This window comes from Microcaecilia unicolor, chromosome 1 (assembly GCF_901765095.1).
Source record: "Microcaecilia unicolor chromosome 1, aMicUni1.1, whole genome shotgun sequence".
In the NCBI taxonomy this organism is placed as follows: Eukaryota; Metazoa; Chordata; class Amphibia; order Gymnophiona; family Siphonopidae; genus Microcaecilia; species Microcaecilia unicolor.
In genome coordinates, this window is record NC_044031.1 from 48,337,932 (window position 1) to 48,362,587 (window position 24,656).

Consider the following 24,656-nt stretch of genomic DNA (forward strand, 5'->3'; position numbering starts at 1 on the left):
ATTCAGTTAATTTTCTCCACATAAGACACACTCAGTCCCTTAAGTATAACTCTTTCCAACATTTGTTAGGTTGAAAGGAATAATAAGTAGTTTAAAGTAGTATCAACTTGAAATCTTTCTTGGTCACATCTACATTTGTTTAATATAAGACTCATCATTGTTTCATGTTATCTGTAATATTTCATTAGTTTATTTTGATCAGTTTTATACTATAAATAACTCTACATTGTAAATAAAAAGATTTTACTAAAATAAAAAAGTAGTTTCAACCAGATGCAACAGAATAGAAACATAGCAGCTTTTGTTTGTATTATTTCCACTTTTGTACCTACACCTATGTCTCCTTTAAAAAAATTTTTTTTAACTGGCATAATGGGCTTCTTTTACTAAACAAAACTAGCGATTCCCAGTGCAGCAAATGTGCCGAAGTCCATTCAATCTGAATGGGCTGCATTGCATTTGCAGCACAGGAATCGCTAGTGCGGTTTAGTAAAAGAAGCCCAATATTCTTTCCTTCATACAGTTTTATGCTACTTGAGAACAACACTCGCATGCTTGTATTTTTATCTCTTCTTTATATTCAGCATTAAGCTGCAGAAGTTATACTCGTTGTCTATTAACAATACCTGTAGGAAATTCTAGTAAACACCAGCACAGCAACCCTCTGATTTACCGATTCATGTCAGTGGGTGTGCCGAGAAGGAAAAAGCTTTCTAAGGGGGCCCTAAAAACACTAGCGCACCTATAGCGGAGCTTAGTAAACAGGGGCCTCAATCATTTAATGCCAGCCGTTTCCTCAACAATTAAATATCAGAAAACAAAATGGCTGTTGCCATTTAATTGCCAGTACTTAAATGATGCACACAATCAATCTCTATTATACTACTTTGAAATTATTCTATGTAGAAATTTGATAGCTACAGTGGCTATAGCAATAAGTGTGTATCCTGAACATTTCTTCCTAAGGTTGGAGGGGACAGAGTCCTAGGCAAAAATATTGTGCGAGTCCTGGAATAATACTTAGAGTGAAAAAAAATAAGGATTTTTGAGAAAAACTATGTTCATGTTATTTTTTTGAATAACCAATAAAACACATTAAACTTCTCTTTTATATATTTTTCTTGTTGAGGACAAATAGAGCAGGCAAAAGAAATAAAGCCCTAATAATTGCTAGTTTCTTACCTTCAAGTCTTTCCAGTTCTCCAGCAGCTTTGTGGCAAGGTCACTCATGTCTATCATTTTATCTCCTGGCTCCTGGCTTCTCTCACTCTCCACATCAGAGATGCCCTCCTCCTCATCCTGAGATGGTGTTTCCACAGCAATAGATTCTTCCAGCTTTGGCCCATTGTTCTCCTTTGTATCTGCATCAGGTTGCTCAGCTTCAGTTTCCACTGCTTGTGGTTTCCTAGTATCTGCTGGTGCTTCAGCCTCAACACTGCTCACCAGTGCTGGTGGCTGTGGCATTTGTGGCTCCTTCACAATTACTGTGGGTGCAGCCTCTTGATTCTCCACTTCTTCTTTACATTCTTTCCCCTCCTGCTCACTCATTGTATCTGAAACGGCACTGTCCATGCTGTTTTCACTGATGATCTTTAGCTTCCGGAAAATCAGCTTTTTTGGAGTCTCACCATCAACCTCAATGCTCAGCTTAAGAGCTGGATCTGGTGTGTTTAGAGGTGTCTGAGCACGTGATGTGTTCTCACTGGAATAACCATCTCCTTCACTGAGCTGTGGCACAGCACTTTTGGTGTGAGCCCAGCGCTGGATAATTGGAAGTATTTTGCTTTCTTCCAGCATATTCTTGGTTGGGATTGGCAGGAGTCCCAGGGTTTTAATAATCTGATAAATAAAATACAAAGACTGATTACATCTTGCCTAGCACAGGTCCTGGTTTACTAAGCTTTTCCCCCTATACATAGACATAATGGGTGAAAAGCCTTAATAAATCAGTCTAAAATTCTGCATAAAAGACATCCAACACAGTTTTCATGTGTGTAACATTTTGGAGGGACTGAAGTATACCAGTGCATTTTTTTAATACTGTTTAAAGCTTTGAATTATAAAGGTATATGAAATAACACCTTCTCTTGTGTAGATCTGGAGGATTAGTATTCTCAGGAGCAACACATCGATGTACAGCACTATCCAGAACAATATAAGATGCAAAAGAAAGTATGATGGGCAGGGCCCGCCATACATCCAAAAGATCTAGTCTAGAGCATAGTAGTGGGATACCCCTAGCCGAAGATCCCCCACCCCTCTCCGTATCTCGAGATCTATCCAAGGAGGGCTCTTGGACCATATTGAAGTCACCCCCCATAACAATTGGTAAGTCCATCATATCCGCTACCTTTTGTATCAAGCATTTCACCCATTTATGATCAAACACATTGGGCCCATACAAATTACAAAGTAATAAGGGTTTTTTTTATTAAGGGAGGCCTTAAGAAACAAAAATCTTCCCTGATGATCCCTCCAACTCTGATGCAGTATAATATCCAGTCCCCTCCGAAAAAGAACCAGGAGTCCAGACTTACAATTTACAGCAGTCAACGCTACTACCTGCCCCACCCACCAGTGCTTGAATTTTAAATGCTCAACAGACGAAAGGCGAGTCTCCTGCAGAAGCACAATATCTGCTCTTTGACGATTTAAGGTTTGCAGTATTTTTTGTCTCTTAATAGGCGAAGACACCCCATTAACATTCCAGGATACCAATTTAACCCTCATCCCATAAACTCATCCAGAAGAAAGAAAACAGAATCCAATGACATATATATTTGTATATTTGTTGGTGCTATGTAAGCCGCATTGAGCCTGCCATGTGTGGGAAAGCGCGGGGTACAAATGTAATAAATAAATAAATATATCCATTGGGGGACCGTCCCAGCGAGCAGCCCCCCAACCAAAACCTTGCAAATGATAGCCTAGGCCCCAGCCACACGTGCCCCGCCTCCTAATAGGACTCCTCAACTCAAAAACACAAAAAACTCACCCCCGACCAAAATCTCCCGAAAACCCCCCCTCTCCACCAAAAGACCCCATCTAACAAAAACAAAATCCCACCCTTGTAGTAACTTGTCCCCCACAACCCCCACCTCACCCTACACTGTCCAACACATCCAATGGACAAAGGTCAGTGTGGGACCTTCCCCTCCTGGAACCCCAACCCACCCTCCTTGATCATAACCCAAATTGAACCAGGAGAAAAGTTATTCTTCTTACTGTCTGAACTATAAGGGGAGGAGAAACACACACACAAAAAACAAAAACCTTTTATTTGGCCAAAGACAAATAAAACCCATATTTGCACAAATTGAAACATCACCCCACCTAGAAAACAAGCGAAAATACCCTTGAAAACTTATATAAGGCAAACTTTTATATATTAAACAGCACTTGTACTTCAACAGCACCATATTTATTTATTTATTAATTACATTTGTACCCCATGCTTTCCCACACATAGCAGGTTCAATGTGGCTTACATAGTAAATAGAATTACAAAGTCTTGAAGGAGAATGTTATAAGTTGTAGTAAACATAGTAGTAGTGGGGTTTTGAGGATAAGTAAATTGAGCATGGAGAGGTAATCAAAGATAGGATGAGCAAAAGGAGAAGAGAGTGGGAGGGGTAAGGAGTAGGAAGGATAGGAGTAGGATATCCCCCAACTATCTTATTAAAATTAAAAACCCAGCACCCATACTATCCTCCCCTCCCCCCACTCCCAAACCCTTAAGCCGGATAGGTATCCATGTTACAGCAACAAACATTAAAAAAAAAAGTTAAGAACTGCTTCATAATATGTCTCTAGCTGGGGTATGGTGTCACACCAAAGCAACACAACTAACTGACCTCTAACTGAAGCTTCAGGTTGTTGATGGAGTTTCCTCTCCCATCTCCCAGCTCTGCCATCCAGATCCAGAGAAGGGACAGACCATGACACTCCAGAAAAACCTTCAGGCAGGACTGAGAATGTGTGTTCTAAGAAATAAACAGAAATAACTTAAAAGTGGTGAAGTGAGGACTGACAATCCACTAGTACTTTTTTGTGCTATCTCAACTGAGCTTACCTTCATCGTCTTACATGATACATTCATTTGCAAAGCTAGTAAAAGAATATGCTTAAAACACCTACTTATTTGTAACATACATAAATCAAAAGTTGCATGAGTAGAACAATATGACTTGCTTTATTATTCTTTCTAACCCAATAGAAGTTGGAAATAGTGGAGTGGAGTGGAGGAGTGGCCTAGTGGTTAGGGTGGTGGAGTTTGGTCCTGGGGAACTGAGGAACTGAGTTCGATTCCCGGCACAGGCAGCTCCTTGTGACTCTGGGCAAGTCACTTAACCCTCCATTGCCTGCCGCATTGAGCCTGCCATGAGTGGGAAAAAGTGCGGGGTACAAATGTAACAAAAAAAAAAGTTGGAAATAGTTCTATAAAATAGTTGAAAATGCAATTCTGTTTGTCTGGAAGGCAAAATAACTCTTCGAAAATGAAACAGAATGAGATGAAACTTGCCATTTTGCGTGTGTGGGGGTGGGGGGGAGCTGTGAAATGATATTGACTTTTAAAAAATTGGCCAGATTGGACCAGAGGGAGAAGTTCCAGCTTCTGCAGCATACAGAAAACGTACAGAGTGCAATATAACAGGGATTTGCGCTTTTCAAAAAGCGAAGATACTCACCTGTAGCAGGTATTCTCCGAGGACAGCAGGCTGATTGTTCTCATATGTGGGTTCGCGTCCACGGCGGCCCAGGAACGGAGCATTTTTCCCAGTAAAAATCACAAAGCTTTGAGACAGCTTCCGGAGCGCGAGGGACTCACACCGCGCAAGCGTGGCCATCTTCCTGCCTCAGTTATTTAAAAAAGCAAATAAAGAAGAACAACAACAACTCCAAAGGGGAGGTGGGTGGGTTGGTGAGAACAATCAGCCTGCTGTCCTCAGAGAATACCTGCTACAGGTAAGTATCTTCGCTTTCTCCGAGGACAAGCAGGCTGCTTGTTCTCACATGTGGGGTATCCCTAGCCCCCAGGCTCAATCAAAACAACAAAGAAGGTCAATTGGGCCTTGTAACGGCGAGGACATAACAAAGATTGACCTACGAAGAAACATCTAACAGAGTGCAGCCTGGAACAGAATAAAAATGGGTCTAGGGGGGTGGAGTTGGATTCTAAACCCCGAACAGGTTCTGCAGCACCTACTGCCCAAACCGACTGTCGCGTCGGGAATCCTGCTGAAGGCAGTAATCAGATATGAATGTGTGGACTCATGACCATGTCGCAGCCTTGCAAATCTCTTCTATAGTGGCTGACTTCAAGTGAGCCACCGACGCTGCCATGGCTCTAACACTATGAGCCGTGACATGACCCTCAAGAGTCAGCCCAGCTTGGGCATAAGTGAAGGAAATGCAATCTGCTAGCCAACTGGAAATGGTGCGTTTCCCAACAGTGACTCCCCTTCTGTTGGGATCAGAAGAAACAAACATTTGGGCGGACTGTCTGAAGGGGTCTGTCCGCTCCACATAGAAGGCCAATGCTCTCTTGCAGTCTAATGTATACAACTGACATTCAGCAGGGTGGCTATGAGGATGGGGAAAGAATGTTGGCAAGACAACTGACTGGTTCAGATGGAACTCCGACACCACCTTTGGCAAGAACTTTGGGTGAGTGCAGAGGACTACTCTGTTGTGATGAAACTTGAGATAAGGAGCATGCACTACCAAGGCTTGAAGCTCACTGACTACGAGCTGAAGTAACAGCCACCAAGAAAATGACCTTCCAGGTCAAATACTTCAGATGGCAGGAATTCAGTGGCTCAAAAGGAGGCTTCATCAGCTGGGTGAGAACGACGTTCAGATCCCATGACACTGGTGGAGGTTTGACAGGGGGCTTTGACAAAAGCAAACCTCTCATGAAGTGAACAACTAAAGGCTGTCCAGAGATAGGCTTACCTTCTACATGATAATGAAAAGCACTAATTGCACTAAGATGAACTTTTACGGAGTTGGTCTTGAGAACAGACTCTGATAAGTGTAGAAGGTATTCAAGCAGGGTCTGTGTAGGACAACAGCGAGGATCTAGGGCCTTGCTGTCACACCAGACGGCAAACCTCCTCCATTTGAAAGAGTAACACCTCTTCGTGGAATCTTTCCTGGAAGCGAGCAAGACTCGGGAAACACCCTCAGAAAGACCCAAGGAGGCAAAGTCTAGTCTTTCAACATCCAGGCTGTGAGAGCCAGAGACTGAAGGTTGGGATGCAGAAGCGCCCCCTCATTCTGAGTGATGAGGGTTGGAAAACACTCCAATCTCCACGGTTCTTCGGAGTACAACTCCAGAAGAAGAGGGAACCAAATCTGACGCGGCCAAAAGGGTGCAATCAGAATCACAGTTCCGCGATATTGCTTGAGTTTCAGCAAAGTCCTCCCCACCAGAGGTATGGGAGGATATGCATACAGAAGGCTGTTCCCCCAATGAAGGAGAAACGCATCTGACGCTAGTCTGTCGTGGGCCTGAAATCTGGAACAGAACTGAGGGACCTTGTGATTGATCTGAGTCGCAAAAAGATCCACCAAGGGGGTGCCCCAGTCCTGGAAGATCTGGCGCACTATGCGCGAGTTGAGCGACCACTCGCGAGTATGCATGATCCTGCTCAACCTGTCGGCCAGAAAGTGAATGATACATACCTGTAGCAGGTGTTCTCCGAGGACAGCAGGCTGATTGTTCTCACGACTGGGTGACGTCCGCGGCAGCCCCCACCAACCGGAAAAAAGCTTCGCGGGACGGTCGGCACGCAGGGCACGCCCACCGCGCATGCGCGGCCGTCTTCCCGCCCGTGCGTGACCGCTCCCGCCAGTTGAATGACTAGCAAAAGATGAAACACACAACTCCAAAGGGGAGGAGGGAGGGTAGGTGAGAACAATCAGCCTGCTGTCCTCGGAGAACACCTGCTACAGGTATGTATCATTCACTTTCTCCGAGGACAAGCAGGCTGCTTGTTCTCACGACTGGGGTATCCCTAGCTTTCAGGCTCACTCAAAACAAGAACCCAGGTCAATTGAACCTCGCAACGGCGAGGGTACAACAGAAATTGACCTACGAAGAACAACTAACTGAGAGTGCAGCCTGACCAGAATAAATTCGGGTCCTGGAGGGTGGAGTTGGATTTACACCCCAAACAGATTCTGCAGCACCGACTGTCGCGTCGGGTATCCTGCTGGAGGCAGTAATGTGATGTGAATGTGTGGACAGATGACCACGTCGCAGCCTTGCAAATCTCTTCAATAGTGGCTGACTTCAAGTGGGCCACTGACGCTGCCATGGCTCTAACACTATGAGCCGTGACATGACCCTCAAGAGTCAGCCCAGCCTGGGCGTAAGTGAAGGAAATGCAATCTGCTAGCCAATTGGAGATGGTGCGTTTCCCGACAGCGACCCCTAGCCTGTTAGGGTCGAAAGAAACAAACAATTGGGCGGACTGTCTGTGGGGCTGTGTCTGCTCCAAGTAGAAGGCCAATGCTCTCTTGCAGTCCAATGTGTGCAACTGACGTTCAGCAGGGCGGGTATGCGGCCTGGGGAAGAATGTTGGCAAGACAATTGACTGGTTAAGATGGAACTCCGACACCACTTTCGGCAGGAACTTTGGGTGGGTGCGGAGCACTACTCTGTTGTGATGAAATTTGGTATATGGAGCATGAGCTACTAGGGCTTGAAGCTCACTGACCCTACGAGCTGAAGTAACTGCCACCAAGAAAATGACCTTCCAGGTCAAGTACTTCAGATGGCAGGTATTCAGTGGCTCAAAAGGAGGTTTCATCAGCTGGGTGAGGACGACGTTGAGATCCCATGACACTGTAGGAGGCTTGATAGGGGGCTTTGATAACAGCAAGCCTCTCATGAATCGAACGACTAAAGGCTCTCCAGAGATGGCTTTACCTTCCACACGATAATGGTAAGCACTAATCGCACTAAGGTGATTCCTTACTGAGTTGGTCTTGAGGCCAGACTCTGATAAGTGTAGAAGGTATTCAAGCAGGTTCTGTGCAGGGCAAGAACGAGGTTCTAGGGCCTTGCTCTCACACCAAACGACAAACCTCCTCCACTTGAAAAAGTAACTCTTTTTAGTGGAATCCTTCCTGGAGGCAAGCAGGACCCGGGAGACACCCTCCGACAGACCCAACGCAGCGAAGTCTACGCCCTCAACATCCAGGCCGTGAGAGCCGGAGACTGAAGGTTGGGGTGCAGTAACGCTCCGTCATTCTGCGAAATGAGAGTCGGAAAACACTCCAATCTCCACGGTTCTTCTGAGGACAACTCCAGAAGAAGAGGGAACCAGATCTGCCGGGGCCAAAAGGGCGCTATCAGAATCATGGTGCCGCGGTCGTGCTTGAGCTTCAGTAAGGTCTTCCCCACCAAAGGTATGGGAGGATAAGCATACAGGAGGCCGGTCCCCCAATGGAGGAGAAAGGCGTCCGACGCTAGCCTGCCGTGTGCCTGAAGTCTGGAACAGAACAGAGGCAGCTTGTGGTTGGTCTGAGAGGCGAAAAGGTCCACCGAGGGGGTGCCCCACTCTCGGAAGATCTTGCGTACCACTCTGGAATGGAGTGACCACTCGTGCGGTTGCATGACTCTGCTCAGTCTGTCGGCCAGACTGTTGTTTACGCCTGCCAGGTATGTGGCTTGGAGGAGCATGCCAAACTGGCACGCCCAGCGCCACAGCCCGACGGCTTCCTGACACAGGGGGCGAGATCCGGTGCCCCCCTGCTTGTTGATGTAATACATTGCAACCTGATTGTCTGTCCGAATTTGGATAATTTGGCAGGACAGCCGATCTCTGAAAGCCTTCAGCGCGTTCCAGATCGCTCGGAGCTCCAGGAGGTTGATCTGCAGATCCTTTTCCTGGAGGGACCACAGACCCTGGGTGTGAAGCCCATCGACATGAGCTCCCCAACCCAGGCGAGATGCATCCGTCGTCAGCACCTTCGTGGGCTGCGGAATTTGGAATGGACGTCCCAGGGTCAAATTGGTCCGGATGGTCCACCAGAGCAGGGAAGTGCGGCAACTGGTGGAGAGGTGGATGACATCTTCTAGATTCCTGGTGGCTTGGAACCACTGGTAAGCTAGGGTCCATTGAGCAGATCTCATGTGAAGACGAGCCATGGGAGTCACATGAACTGTGGAGGCCATATGACCCAGAAGTCTCAACATCTGCCGAGCTGTGACCTGCTGAGACGCTCTGGTCTGCGAAGCGAGGGACAGGAGGTTGTTGGCCCTCGCTTCGGGAAGGAAGGCCTGAGCCGTCTGGGTATTCAGCAGAGCTCCTATGAATTCCAGAGACTGGGTTGGCTGGAGATGGGACTTTGGGTAATTTATCACAAACCCCAGCAGCTCCAGGAGTTGAATAGTGCACTGCATGGACCGGAGGGCTCCTGCCTCCGAGGTGTTCTTGACCAGCCAATCGTCGAGATATGGGAACACGTGCACTCCCAGCCTGCGTAGGTACGCCGCCACCACCACGAGGCACTTTGTAAACACTCGTGGGGCGGAGGCGAGCCCAAAGGGCAGCACACAATACTGAAAGTGCCATGCGCCCAGGCGGAATCTGAGATACTGTCTGTGAGCTGGCAGTATCGGGATGTGAGTATATGCATCCTTTAAATCCAGGGAACATAGCCAATCGTTTTTCTGAATCATTGGCAGAAGGGTGCCCAAGGAAAGCATCCTGAACTTTTCTTTGACCAGGAATTTGTTCAGGCCTCTCAGGTCTAGGATGGGACGCATCCCCCCTGTTTTCTTTTCCACAAGGAAGTACCTGGAATAGAATCCCTGCCCTTCCTGCCCGGGTGGTACGGGCTCGACCGCATTGGCGCTGAGAAGGGCGGAGAGTTCCTCTGCAAGTACCTGCTTGTGATGGGAGCTGAAGGACTGAGCTCCCGGAGGACAATTTGGAGGCAGGGAGGTCAAATTCAGGGCGTATCCGCACCGCACTATTTGGAGAACCCACTGGTCGGAGGTTATGAGAGGCCACCTTTGGTGAAAAAATTTTAACCTCCCCCCGACCGGCAGATCGTCCGGTACGGACACTTTGAGGGCGGCTATGTTCCCGTGGATCCAGTCAAAAGCCCGTCCCTGGCTTTTGCTGTGGAGGCGCAGGGGGCTGCTTAGGCGCACGCTGTTGACGGGAACGAGCGCGCTGGGGCTGTCCCTGTGCCTGACGAGGCCTTCGGGCCGGCTGGTTGTACCTATGCTTTGCAAAAGAATAGGGTGCAGCCTGCCGGGCCCGGGAAAAACGTCCACCTGCTGAGGTGGATGCTGAAGGCGCCCGGTGGGAGAGCTTGTCGAGAGCGGTTTCCCGCTGATGCAGTTGGTCCACCATCTGCTCGACCTTCTCACCAAAAATGTTATCCCCCCGGCAAGGGACGTCGGCCAGTCTCTGCTGGGTGCGGTTGTCCAGGTCAGAGGCACGCAGCCATGAGAGCCTGCGCATCACTATACCTTGGGCCGCAGCACGAGATGCCACGTCACAGGTGTCATAGATACCCCTGGACAGGAACTTTCTGCACGCCTTCAGCTGCCTGACCACCTCCTGATAAGGCCTGGACTGCTCCGGCGGGAGCTTCTCGACCAGGTCCGCCAGTTGTTGCACATAGGTCCGCATGTGAATGCTCATATAGAGCAGGTATGACTGGATGCGGGTCACGAGCATGGAGGATTGGTAGGCCTTCCTCCCAAACGAGTCCAGAGTGCGAGACTCCCGCCCCGGGGGCGCCGAGGCGGTATCCCTCGAACTCCGTGCCCTCTTGAGAGCAGAATCCACGACCGCCGAGTCATGGGGCAATTGGGGCCGCATTAACTCTGGGTCGGAGTGGATCCTGTACTGGGACTCTGCTTTCTTGGGAATGGTGGGGTTAGTTAACGGTCGCACCCAGTTCCGAAGCAGTGTCTCCTTGAGGACATTGTGCAGCGGCACCGTGGAGGACTCTCTAGGTGGCGATGGATAGTCGAGGACCTCGAGCATCTCGGCCCTCGGCTCTTCCACAGAGACCACGGGGAAGGGAATGCTGATAGACATATCCCGCACAAAGGAGGCAAAGGAGAGGCTCTCGGGGGGTGAGAGCTTCCTCTCCGGTGAAGGCGTGGGGTCCGAGGGAAGGCCCGTAGACTCCTCTGAGGAGAAATATCTAGGGTCCTCCTCTTCCCCCCACGAGTCCTCATCCTCGGTATCGGACATAAGCTCATGTAGCTGAGTCCTGAACCGGGCCCGGCTCGACGTCGAGGCACCGAGGTCTCGGTGTCGTCGAGCGGTGGACTCCCGCGCCGGCGGGGACGGAGCTCCCTCCATCGACGTCGACGGGGACTCCACCTGCGTGGCGGTCGAGACCGGCGCCGCAAGCGGCGGCGGTATCGACGGCCCCGGCGCCGGGCTAGAGCTCACCGGCGCCACAGACATCGGCGCCGAGGGGCACAGCCTGGCGCATCAGCCCTTCCAGGATCCCCGGAAGGATGGCTCTGAGGCACTCGTCCAGGCCCGCTGCCGGGAAAGGCGGTGGGGCCGGTAGGGGTGTCGGTGCCAGAAGCTGATGGGGGCCAGGAGACGGCACCGAGGTGCCGGAACCCTGACGCGTCGGTACCTCCACGACCGACGGGGACCTCTCCTCTCGACGATGACGCTTCGGCGCCGCCTCCTCTCCGATGTCCGGATGCACCGAGGGCGACCGGTGACGACGCTTCTTGTCTTTCTTCCGATGCGCGTCACCGGTGCCGGGAGGTATGGAGGAGGAGGAGGACGATCCCCCTCGGTCCTGGGGAGCCGGGTCAGACAGGGTTCGGTCCCGAGGGCCACGGGCTGAGGGAGTGACCAGGGCCGACTGCCCACGCGGCCGCTCACCTCTACCCTCGCCAGCGGACCGGCGGCCGACGGGACCTGTTCTCCTGGGGTCGATGCCATCGGTGCCGATGTCTCGGGCATCGATACCGGTACCGAAGGACCGGGCGTCGATACCGATGCCGTCGAGGTCGACGTCGAGGGGCCGGCGCAAGTTCCAAAAAGACGGTCCCGCAGAACTTGCCTCGCAACCTGAGTCCGTTTCCGGAGACCGAGACACAGGGAACACGACTTGATATTGTGCTCCGGCCCGAGGCACTGGAGGCACCAAGCGTGGGTGTCGGTCTGCGAGATCGGCCGGCCGCAGCGACCACACTTTTTAAATCCACTCGGGACCCTTGAGGACATCGACGGAAAAATCGCGTCGGCGAAGTCAAAGTCGTCAATGGTGGCTGAAATCACACCACGAAAAGGAAAACGACCGTGCGGCCACTAGGCCGCAACGCGGCGTCCCCGCTGGAAGCGAGGGAAAAAGGGAGCGCGTGCTCCACACGCGCAGGGTTTCTTTTTTTTTTTTTAAAGAAACCGGACGGTAACTAAACAAAGTTAAACAAAGAAAAAGCACGATCCGCGTAAACGCGATCGAAATCCGGCGGCTGAATCAGAGAGAGCGGCGAGGCACGACTCTCTCCAGACGCGGAAAAAAAGGAACTGGCGGGAGCGGTCGCGCACGGGCGGGAAGACGGCCGCGCATGCGCGGTGGGCGTGCCCTGCGTGCCGACCGTCCCGCGAAGCTTTTTTCCGGTTGGTGGGGGCTGCCGCGGACGTCACCCAGTCGTGAGAACAAGCAGCCTGCTTGTCCTCGGAGAAGGTTGTTTACGCCTGTCAGATATGTGGCTTGGAGATACATACCGAAACGGCGAGTCCATAGCCACATCTGGACGGCTTCCTGACACAGGGGGCGAGATCTGGTGCCCCCCTGCTTGTTGATGTAGTACATGGCAACCTGTCTGTATGAATTTGGATAATTTGATTGGACAGCCGATATCTGAAAGCCTTTAGAGAGCTCCAGACCGCTCGCAACTCCAGGAGATTGATCAGAAGACCTGATTCCTGGAGGGACCAAGCTCCCTGAGTGTAAAGCCCATCTACATGAGCTCCCCATCCCAGAAGGGATGCATCCATAGTCAGCACTTTTTGTGGCTGAGGAATTTGAAAAGGACATCCCAAGGTCAAATTGTCCACCACTGAAGGGAATTGTGAAATTCGGTGGACAGCTGGATCAAATCCTCTAGATTCCCTGCAGCTTGATACCACTGGGAAGCTAGGGTCCATTGAGCAGATCTCATGTGAAGACGGGCCATGGGTGTCACATGAACTGTGGAGGCCATATGGCCCAGAAGTCTCAACATCTGCCGAGCTGTGACCCGCTGAGACACTCTGGCCATGAAAACTAGAGACAGAAGATTGTCTGCTCTCGTCTCGGGGAGATAGGCGCGAGCAGTCTGAGAATCCAGCAGAGCTCCAATAAATTCCAGTCTTTGACCAGGAAGAAGATGGGACTTGGGGTAATTTATAACAAACCCGAGTAGCTCCAGCAGTTGAATAGTCATCTGCATGGACTGTAGAGCCCCTGCCTCTGAGGTGTTCTTCACCAGCCAATCGTCAAGATAAGGGAACACATGTACTCTCAGTCTGCGAAGCAACGCTGCAACTTCTGCCAGGCATTTTGTAAAGACCCTGAGCGCAGAAGCGAGACCAAAGGGTAGCAACACATTCTCTGAGGAGAAGCAGGCTGCTTGTTCTCACATGTGGGTCGGCGTCCACGGCGGCCTCAGGAACGGAGATTTTCCAGCAAAATCTTCAAAGTCTTTGCGACAGTCCGTAGGACGCGGGGCGGACGCACTGTGCATGCGTGGCCATCTTCCCGCCTGCACCCGTTCCCGCCTCATTTAAATGAAAAGCAAATAAAAAGAACATAACAACTCCAAAGGGGAGGAGGGCGGGTTGGTGAGAACAATCAGCTTGCTGTCCTCGGCGAATACCTGCTACATTGAATCATGGGAAGAAGGGTGCCTAGGGAAGCCATCCTGAACTTTTCTCGGTCCAGGTATTTGTTCAGGGCCCTTAGGTCCAGGATGGGACGCATCACCCCTCTTTTCTTTTGCACAAGGAAGTACCTGGAATAGAATCCCAGCCCTTCTTGCCCTGGTGGAACGGGCTCAACCGCAGTGGCGCTGAGAAGGGCGGAGAGTTCCTCTGCAAGTACCTATCTGTGATGGAAGCTGAAGGACTGAGCTCCCGGTGGGCAATTTGAAGGTGTGGAAACCACATTGAGGGAGTATCCTAGCCGAACTTTTTGAAGAACCCACCGATTGGAGGTTATGAGAGGCAACCTTTGGTGAAAAAATTTTAGCCTCCCTCCGACCGGCAGATCGTCCGGCACAGACACTTTTATAGTGGCTATGCTCAACTGGAGCCAGTCAAAAGCCCATCCCTTGCTTTTGCTGGGGAGCTGCGGGGACCTGTCTAGGTGCACGCTGTTGACGACAACGAGCGCGCTGGGGCTGAGCCTGAGAAGGCTGTTGAGAAAGTGGATTGTACCTATGCTTATTACAAGCATAGGGAGCAGTCCTCCTTACCCTGAAAAAACATCTACCTGATGAGGTAGATGCTGAAGGCGTCCGGTGGAGAGTTTGTCGAAGGCGGTTTCCTGCTGTTTAGGCTGCTTGACCACCTGCTCGACTTTCTCTCCAAAAATATTATCCCCCGGCAAGGAACATCCGCAAGCCGCTGCTGGGTTCGATTGTCCTGGTCAGAGGCACGCAGCCATGAGAGTCTGCGCATCACTATACCTTGAGCAGCGGATCTGGATGCAAAATCAAAAGAGTCATAAGCACCCCTGGACAGGAATTTACGACACGCCTTCAACTGCCTAACCACCTCCTGAAAAGGCCTGGCCTGCTCCAGAGGGAGCATGTCCACCAAGTCCGCCAGTTGCTTTACATTGTTCCGCATGTGGATGCTTGTGTAGAGCTGGTACGACAATCTTGGACACAAGCATGGAGGACTGATAGGCCTTCCTCCCAAAACAGTCCAGGGTTCTAGGTTCTCATCCCGGGGGCACCGAGGCAAAATCTCTAGAACTCCTGGGTCTCTTGAGAGCAGAATCCACAACCATAGAGTCGTGAGTTAACTGCGACTTCATCAACTCAGGTTCTCTGTGAATCCGATATTGGGACTCAGCTCTTTTACGAATGGTGGGATTACTTGGTGGTTTCGTCCAGTTCCTAAGCAATGACTCCTTAAGGACATTACGCAAAGGGACAGTGGACGACTCCTTAGGTGGCGAAGGATAGTCAAGGACCTCGAGCATCTCAGTCCTGGGCTCATTCTCAGATACCACAGAGAAGGGAATAGCCACAGACATTTCCCGGACAAATGAAGAGAAAGAAAGGCTCTCTGGGGGAGAAAGCTTTCTTTCTGGTGAAGGAGTAGGATCAGAAGGAAGACCAAAAGACTCCTCAGAAGAGAAATACCTGGGATCTTCCTCTTCATCCCACGAGGCATCCTCCTCGGTATCGGACAAGAGTTCTCTAACCGCAGTCCGAAACCGAGCCCGTCTCGATGCCGAGGAACCCCGTCCTCGATGACGATGCCGAGAAGTCGACTCCTGTGCCAGCAACGATGAAGCTCCCTCCAGCAACGTTGATGGGGAGTCGACCTGGGTGGCGGCTGATGCCGCAAGCGGAACCGGCATCAGGGACCGCACCACAGGCACAAAGCCAACTGCCGCTTCCATCGACTGTGCCGAGGGCGCAAGCACCCCCCGGTACCAAGGCAGACTGACGCAGCAGCCCCTCCAGAAAGAATGGCTCGGATGTGCTCGTCTAGAGTCGCTGTCAAGGAAGGCTGTGGGGTCGGCATCAGAATCTGTGGAGGCCTGGGAGGCGATACCAGGCTGTCCGAAGATTGACGCACTGACACCTCTTGCATGGAGGGTGAGCGCTCCTCCTGGCGTCGACGCTTCTCGGGGGCCGAAACCCTCGACACCCTGGAGCTCCCGGTACCATGCCTCGAAGAAGACCGATGACTATGCTTCTTCGCCTTCGCTCGAAGTACATCAACAGTACTCCTCGGTACCGACGAGAAGGATGTGGAATCCACACGCCTCCTCGGGGTCGGGTCTGACATCGGTTGTTCCCAGTGGACCTGCACAGCAGGAGCCTTTGAGACAGGTGGAGACCCACTTGATGGCTCACTACTTCCAGCCAGTGGTGATGCCCGGACAGCCATTACCTGCGCTCCCGATGTCGATGCCATCCCCAGTGCCGATGTCGAGGAATCAGTCGGAGCTCCGAAAAGACGGTCCTGAAGACCTCTTCTCGACACCTGTGTCCGCTTTTTCAAGCTGAGACACAACTTACAAGCGTCTGGGCGATGATCGGGCCCAAGGCACTGGATGCACCACGAGTGCGGTTCAGTACCCGAGATTCACCGCTGGCACCGAGCACACTTCTTGAAGCCGCTGGGAGGCTTCGATGACATGAGTGTAAAAATTGCAGCGGCAAAATCAAAAGGCTCGATTGTACCAACAGAGGGCACAAAAAGGAGAACCGCGTATGTGCACAGAAACGCCGAAGTCTTTCTCTGGGCCTGAGGGAGTCAGACCGACACTCAGCCACTCTCCTCTGCGGAAAAAGAAAAAACTGAGGCGGGAATGGACGCGCATGCGCGGTGCGAGTCCCTCATGCTCTGGAAGCTGTCTCAAAGCTTTCTGATTTTTACTGGGAAAAATGCTCCGTTCCTGGGCCGCCGTGGACGCGAACCCACATGTGAGAACAAGCAGCCTGCTTGTCCTCGGAGAACTGTCTTTCCACTGTTCTCTTCTCCGTACCCCCAGAACTGCTCCACCCCTAAACTATAGGCACAGCAAACAAATCTCTATGCATACAGTACAAGGACAAAAAAGTAGAGGTTGACTAAGGGATAATCCAGCACAGAAGATGGTGCTCTAAATGATGCTTTATTTGCTGGTTGGACACAAAGGACCCGACGTGGTCCATGTTTCGGCATTGGGAAACGCCTGCCTCAGGAGTCATAATATGATTCAGGTAAAGATAAATAAAGTTTAAAAGTAATCAGCTTGAGGAAAACACTGAAAACCAGCACTGCTCAGGAGAGCTTGTATACATCATACAGTGTGTAAAATGCTTCCAAAAGAATCGAAACATGAATTGAAAAAAATGAAATAAAAAAAAGAAATAAAAGGTGGAACTAAAAAGGATAAAAGTCCTGAAGGAAGTGATAAAACTATTCTGAAGTTTTCTTTGACTAGGAATTTGTTCATGCCCCTTTGGGTTAGGATGGGACACATCCCCTCCAATTTTCTTTTGCAGAAGAAGTACCCGGAACAGAATCTCTTCCGTTCTTCCCCTGGTGGAATGGGTTTGACTGCACGGGCCTTGAGAAGGGTGGAGAGTTCCCCTCCAAGCACCTGTTTGTGCTGAGACCTGAAGTGATATGCTCTCGGTGGGCAATCTGGTGGTCTCGTATAGCCAATACAGAGCATAACTGAGTGGACTTATTTGAAGAACCCACTGGTCGGAAATTCAGTCTCCCCCTGACCAGCAAGTCATCCTGGATGGTCACTTTTAAGCTGCATGAGAGAGATTTCAAACTCGAGTATACATATAGATCACATACCACGTAAAATGAATTTATCTTGTTGGGCAGACTGGGTGGACCATATGGTTCTTTATCTGCCGTCATTTACTACGTTACTGTCCTCCTCCCCCCAACACAGGTGACAGTCGACATCAAGACCACAAGCAGCATCGGCGACCTCACTGCAGGCTGGTAGTCATGCGAGACTGAAGAGGCATAAGCATCCCAGACACCGATGCACTCTGCAAGAACTCCGCCAAAAGCTCAGGAAGAAAGGCCCAGAAGCGCTCATCGAGGGCAGATGTTGGGAAAGGCTGGGGTGCCGGAGTAGAAGCAGGCTACTGAATCTGCAGGGTTAAAGCAGATGCCTGGTCCTAGCTGTGTGGAGACCCACGAATCAGCACCTCTTGTATGGAGGGGAAGCAGTCTTCCTGGCACTGACACTAGTCGGGGACCGGTGAAACCCTCTGTGCCCCACTGATCCCAGCACCATGCTTTGAGGGGGATTGATGCCGATGCATCTTCCAATGCCTGGCACCGATGCTCCCAAGTGCTGAAGAGGATGGAGTACAGTCCTCTCATCGCCTTGGGGTTGGGTCAGACGCCGATCAGTCCTGGGGGGCCTGCATAGTGGCCAGTGTCAAGGCAGGTGGAGACCCACTCAATGCACAGTCACTCCCAGTGCGCAAGAGTCTTGCACAAACGCACCAGATGCCGGCATCATCATCAAGATTCTGGGTCTAAAAAATCTTCTCTCTCTAAGCCTCTCTGGCCCTGTGTTCTCTTCTTCGTACGAAGACAGAGAATACAGGTTGCAGGGGTATGATCAGGCCCCAAACACTGCAGACACCAATAATGGGCGTCTTTGCCAGAGATGGTCCTATTGCATCGAGTGCAGAGCTTGAAGCAACTGATAACCTTCGATGACGTGAAAGGAAAAACAGCTGTGGCCAAATCAAACGACTTAATGGTGCTAAAAAGGGGACAGCACCAGAAGAAAGAAGAGGGAAAAACCCAACCAGAGCCCAGTCCTAAACGTGGTCTAGCAAGCGCGATTTAAAAAAAAAATTTCAAGAAAACTCAAAGCAGGCAAAAAATAATCTAAAAAAAATAGGGGCAGGAATAAAATAAAGATAAACCCCAAGAGAGGTTTAAAAAACAAAACAGAAGGCACAAAAAGACTGATCCAGCTGTGTGGAGCAGAAATTAACGCGTCCTCTTCTCACCGCGGAAAAATAAAAGAGAACTACTCGTCCTGTGCTCCTGCGGAGGCCAGGAAGGCACTCGCGAATGCACTGTGGAGTGTATGTCACGCTCAAAGACCTATTCTAAGCTTGCTACAAGCTCTGAACTGGCAACGCGGACCCGCTTTACCCAAATTTGAGAATTATAGGCCTGCTTGTCCTTGGATAAAGTAAGATTATATAAATAATCAAAGTGACCCAAAGGTTAAGATTAGGACTTTAAACTGTATTCTAAAGAGAACAGGAAGCCAATGTAGATGATGGAACAGAACTTCCCAAAGTTTTGGTTTGCAAAGGAACCTAGCTGTAGTATTTTATAGGGCCTGTAATCTTTTTATAGTGGATTGGGGTAGACCTGCATAGACCGAGTCTGAGTTAAGGAAAGAGAGAATGGAATAAAGCTGGCCTAGTGCAAGGGAGACTGACGAACTGAAGAAATTTGTCCAAGGACAAGCAGGCTTATAGATTCTCACAAGTGGGGAATCCCTACCATCCAGGCTCACCAAAAACACATTGGTTAATTGGGCCTCGCAATGGTGAGGACATAACAGATTAACCTGAAACTATATACAATCTGAGTAAGAGTGCAGCCTGGAACAGAATAAACAAGCCTAGGGGGGTGGAGTTGGATTCTAGACCCCAAACAGATTCTGCAACACAGTTTGCCCGAAACAGACTATCCCGTCAGCTATCCTGCTCAAGGCACTAATGAGATATGAATGTGTGGACTGAAGACCACGTCGCAGCAATGGCTCTGACATTATGAACTGTGACATAACCCTCTAGGGCAGCCCGACCTGGGCATAAGTGAAAGAAATGCAATCTGCCAGCCAATTAAAGATTGTGCGTTTCCCGATGACGACCCCCATCCTGTTGGGATCAAAAGAAACAAAACGTTGGGCAGACTGTATGTGGGGCCTGGTCCACTCCATGAATTAGGCCAATGCTTTCTTGCAATCCGAAGTCCGCAAGCTGCTTTTGCCAGGATGGGCATGACGTCGGGGAAAGAACAAGTGGGTGACCCACGCTTGGAAGATCTTAAGGGCTATACCCATATTGACACCACTCGTGTGGTTGCATTATCCTACTCAATCTGTCGGCCAGTTTATTGTTTTTGCCCGCCAGATAAGTGGCGCGAAGGCCCAATGCCACATCTGTACATAAGTATTGCCACAATGGGACAGACCAAAGGTCCATCAAGCCCAGCATCCCGTTTCCAACAGTGGCCAAACCAGGTCACAAATACCTGGCAAGATAAAAAAAAAAACTCAATAGATTTTGTGCTGCTTATCCCAGAATTAAGCAGCGGATGTTCCCCAAGCCCATTTTATTAATGGTCTATGGATTTTTCCTTTAGGAGGCCATCCAAACCTTTTTAAAACCCTGCTAACTGCCTTTACCACATTCTCTGGCAATGAATTCCAGAGTTTAATTACACGTTGAGTGAAGAAAGATTTTTTGACACAGACGGCTTGGATCCAGTGCCCCCCTGCTTGTTGGTGTAATACATTGCAACCTGATTGTCTGTTTGAATTAGTACTATTTGATGACACAGCCGATCTTTTAATGCCTTTGGAGCGTTCAAAATCGCCCAGAGCTCCAGGAAGTTGATCTGAAGATTCATTTCCTAAGTGGACCAAACACATTGGGTGTGAAGCCCATCTACATGAGATCCCCCATCCCAGGAGAGATGCATCTGTCGTCAGCACTTTTTGCGGCTAAGGAATTTGGAATGGAAGTCCCAAGGTCAAATTAGATCAAATGGTCCACCACCGAAAAGAGCGCACAAGCTCTCGGGACACTCGTATGACATCTTCCAGTTTCACCATGACTTGATACCACTGAGAAGCCAGGGTCCATTGGGCTGATCTCATGTGAAGAGGTGTCATGGGTGTAACATACATTGTGAAAGCCATGTGGCCCAACAATCTCAACATCTGGCAAGCTGTGACATGCTGAGAGGCTCGAATCTTGGATGCGAGTGCGAAAGAGTGTCCGCTCTCATCTCCGGAAGGTAAGCTCGAACCTTCTGTGTATTGAGCAGGGCTCCTATGAATTCCAATCACTGGACATGATAACGATGGGACTTGGGGTAGTTTAAAAAGAACCCTAGTAGCTTGAGCACCCGAATAGTCATTCGCATGGACTCCTGACCTCCATCCGAAGAGGTGCTCTTCACCAGCCAATCGACTCCCAGCTGACTGGGAACGTAACAATGCTGCATCTACTGCTACACATTTGGTGAAGGCCCTGGGAGATGAAGCAAGGTCAAAAGACAACACACAGTACTGAAAGTGATGTGTTCACAGCCAAAATCGAAGATATTTAAGGTGGGCTGGAAGTATCAGGATGCGAGTATATGCATCCTTTAAACCCCAAGAGCATAGCCAATCGTTTTCCTGAATCACTGGGAGAAGGATTCCCAGGGAAACCATCCTGAACTTTTCTCAGACTAAATCTTGTTCAGAGCCCTTAGGTCTAGGATGGAACGCATTCCCCCTGCTTTCTTCTGCACAAGTACCTGGAATAGAATCCCCACCCCTCTTCCCTGGTGGAATCAGCTTCAGAAGGGCAGAGAGTTCCTCTGCAAGGACCTGCCTGTGTGGAGAGCTGAATGAATGAGCTCTTGGTGGGCATCTGGAGGTCTTTGATACCAAGTGAGTGCGTATCCAAAAAGGACTATTTGAAGAACCCACTGATCGGAGGTTATAAGGTGCCACCTTTTGTGGAAAAGCTTCAGCCTCCCACCTACCAGCATGTCATCCGGGACAGACACTTTTACTGTGGCAATGCTCAGCTGGAACCAGTCAAAAACTCACCCCTTGCTTTGACTGGGGAGCAGCAGGGGCCTTAGGCGCATGCTGTTGACGTGAATGAGCGCGCCGGGGCTGAGCCTGAACTGGTTGGCAAGTCGAGGGGTTATACCTACACCTCGGATATTAATTGGTACTCCTCGTTTGTCAAAAGTCTTCCTGGCTGAGGAGGCAGATGCAGAAGGCGCCAGGCAGGAGAAAGAAGAGATGGTATAAGTATGATTTTTGATTTGGTCAGCAACCAACCTTCTCTCCAAAAGGTTATTCTCCCCCCCCCCCCCCCCCCCCCCCCCCCCCCCCGGCATGAGGCATCCGTCAGCCTCTGCTGAACAGAGTGTTCCAGGTCAGAAACATGCAGCCACGAGAGTCTGCACATTGCTATACCTTGAGCAGAGATCCTGGATGCCACATCCAACGTGTCGTAAGTGCCCCTGGCCAAGTACTTTCAACACTGGCAAAGTGACTTGGCCTGTTCCGGAGGGAACGTCTCAGCCAGGTCCGACAACTAGCACACTAAGTTTTGCAAGTGGATGCTCGTGAACAGCTGGTACGATTGTATTCGGGAGATGAGCATTGTAGCTTGGTGCATTTTCCTCCTATAAGAATCTAGGGTTCTAGTTTCTCCACCAGGGGGTGCCAAAGCATAGTCCCCGAAACTCCTGGCTCTTTTGAGAGCAGAATCAACCACCATGGAATTGTGAGTAAACTGAGGCTTATCAAAACTAGGTGCACTGTGGATATGATCTTCTTGGGCATGAACGGGACCAACAGATGGGACTCCCAGTTCTTAAAGAAGACTTCATGGAGAACATCGTGGAAAGGGACAGTCACAGCCTACCTAGGAGACGTACAGTCCAGGACCTTGAGCATGTTGGCCCTGGGCTTGTTCTCCACTTCTAAAGGAAAGGGAATAGCATCAGCCATTTCCTTAAATGACGGGAACGAAAGGCTCTCTGGAGGAGACATTCTCCTTTCAGGTGGAGGGAAGGGTTCAGAGGGAATTCTATAAGACTCATCAGAGGAATAGTACACCTTGGATTCTCCTCTGAATCACATGACAATACCTCCTTGACGGGAGTGTTGAGACCGAACCTGCCTCGATGTGGAGAAACTATGCTCTCGGAGAATGGCGTCAAGAAGTCGGTTCCCTCTTCGACTCCGGTGAAGCTTCCTCCACTGACATCAAGGGAGTGCAGGCTTGGGTGGCAGTTGACACTGGAGCCGCAAGTTGCATTGGTGTCGGAGACCGGACCACAGGTCGGGGTCGCAACGGTTGCATTAAGCCATCCAGCAGCTCAGGGATCAAGGCCTGGATGCACTCTTCGAGGGCCGACACTGGGAAAGGCTGGGGTGCCAGCTCAGGCGCAGGTTGCAGAGCCACTGGTGTTGATGCGAGAGTCAATTCTTGGCTGCTGGGAGACTGGCACATCAGCACCTCCTGTATGGAGGGGGAGCGGTCCTCCCTGTGCAGACGCTTCTCAGGTGCCGAATCCTTCAACGCCCTGGAGCTCCCGGAACCATGCATCGAGAGCAACCCAATGCTTCTTGGCCTTTGCCTGAAGCGTGTCACCGAGCCTCCTCAGTGCTGAAGATGACAATGAATCCATGTTGCCTCGGGATTGGGTCTGATGATGGACGGTCCAGGGCCCTGCACAGCAGGCGGCCTCAAGGCAGGTGGAGACCCAATCAATGCTCCAGTGCTCTCAGTATCTAAGGGTCTAGCAGCAGCCATGCTTACCGATGCTCATGAAGCTATGGTGCCTGAAAAAGGGGCAAGGGACGGTAAAAAAGGTGAAAGTTCCCGGCCAAAGTCAAGGCCCAAAAGCGGCTTGACGACAAAAAAATAAAGGAAACACCCAGGGAAAATTAATAAGACTACTAGACAAGTACGGGATTGGTGGAAACATACTTACCTGGATCAAGGGTTTCCTAACCACAAGAACATATCAAGTAAAACCAAACTCAAACATATCATCACCGTGGAAAGCAGACTGTGGAGTACCAAATGGATCACCGCTATCACCGATCCTCTTCAACCTAATGATGACCCCACTAGCCAAGTCCTTATCCAACCAAGGCCTTAACCCGTTCACCTATGCAGACGATGTCACAATATACATTCCCTACAAAACTAAACTAACAGAAATCACCAATGAAATCAAGCTCGGCTTGCACATCATGGACTCATGGGCAAATGCATTCCAACTAAAACTCAACAAAGAAAAGACACATTGTCTCATCCTCTCATTCCAACACAGCGTGGACAACCCCACAAGTATCGACACTACGGATTACACCCTTCATATCTCAGACTGCCTGAAAATCCTCTGCATTACAATAGACCGCTACTTAACACTGGAGAGTCAAGTGAAAGCCACAAGAAAGAAAATGTTCCAATGTGGAAACTCAAACGCGTGAAACAATTCTTCCCGAGGGAAACATTCTGCAACCTAATACAATCAATGGTTATAAGCCACGTAGATTACTGCAATGGAATCTATGCGGGATGCAAAGAAGAAACCTTAAAGAAACTTCAAACCGCTCAAAACATGGTAGCTAGGCTTATATTTGGAAAAATGCGATTTGAAAGCGCAAAACCCCTCCACAAAAATCTACACTGGCTCCCAATCAAAGAACGCATTGCACTCAAAATCTGCACCTGGGTTCATAAAATTATCTATGGGGAAGTCCAGGGATACATGACAGATTTAACTGACCTACCAACTAGAAACACATTTGAATCATCACGAACATATCTAAATCTGCACTACCCAAGCTGCAAAGGCCTTAAATACAAATCAACTTATGCATCCAGTTTTTCCAACATCAGCACACAACTATGGAACGCACTACCAAAAACCTTAAAAACGATGTACAAGCACCTAAACTTCCGGAAAACTATAAAAACCAATCTGTTTAAAAAGGCATACCCCACCGATCCAACTTAAATGCCTGATCTCGGCAACACAACGAACTGAAGTACGCTATGAACCCAACACAACTCTACCGCCATATGATTCCCTAATGTGACTGTGCCACATCAACTTTATCTTACCCCTACTCACTATGTATTTGTTCACATCAGAGTCAGCAAACGCTTCTCCGGT

General features: G+C 49.9%; 1 protein-coding gene across 1 annotated transcript in view; it reads right to left on the bottom strand.

Moving 5' to 3' along the window:
- SETD2 (SET domain containing 2, histone lysine methyltransferase) overlaps nucleotides 1–24,656 on the bottom strand; it is a 482,526-nt gene that overhangs the window by 249,056 nt on the left and 208,814 nt on the right. The window contains 2 exon segments of the mRNA XM_030196916.1: nucleotides 1,183–1,839; nucleotides 3,855–3,983. Of these exon segments, the coding sequence (XP_030052776.1) occupies nucleotides 1,183–1,839; nucleotides 3,855–3,983 (786 nt within the window).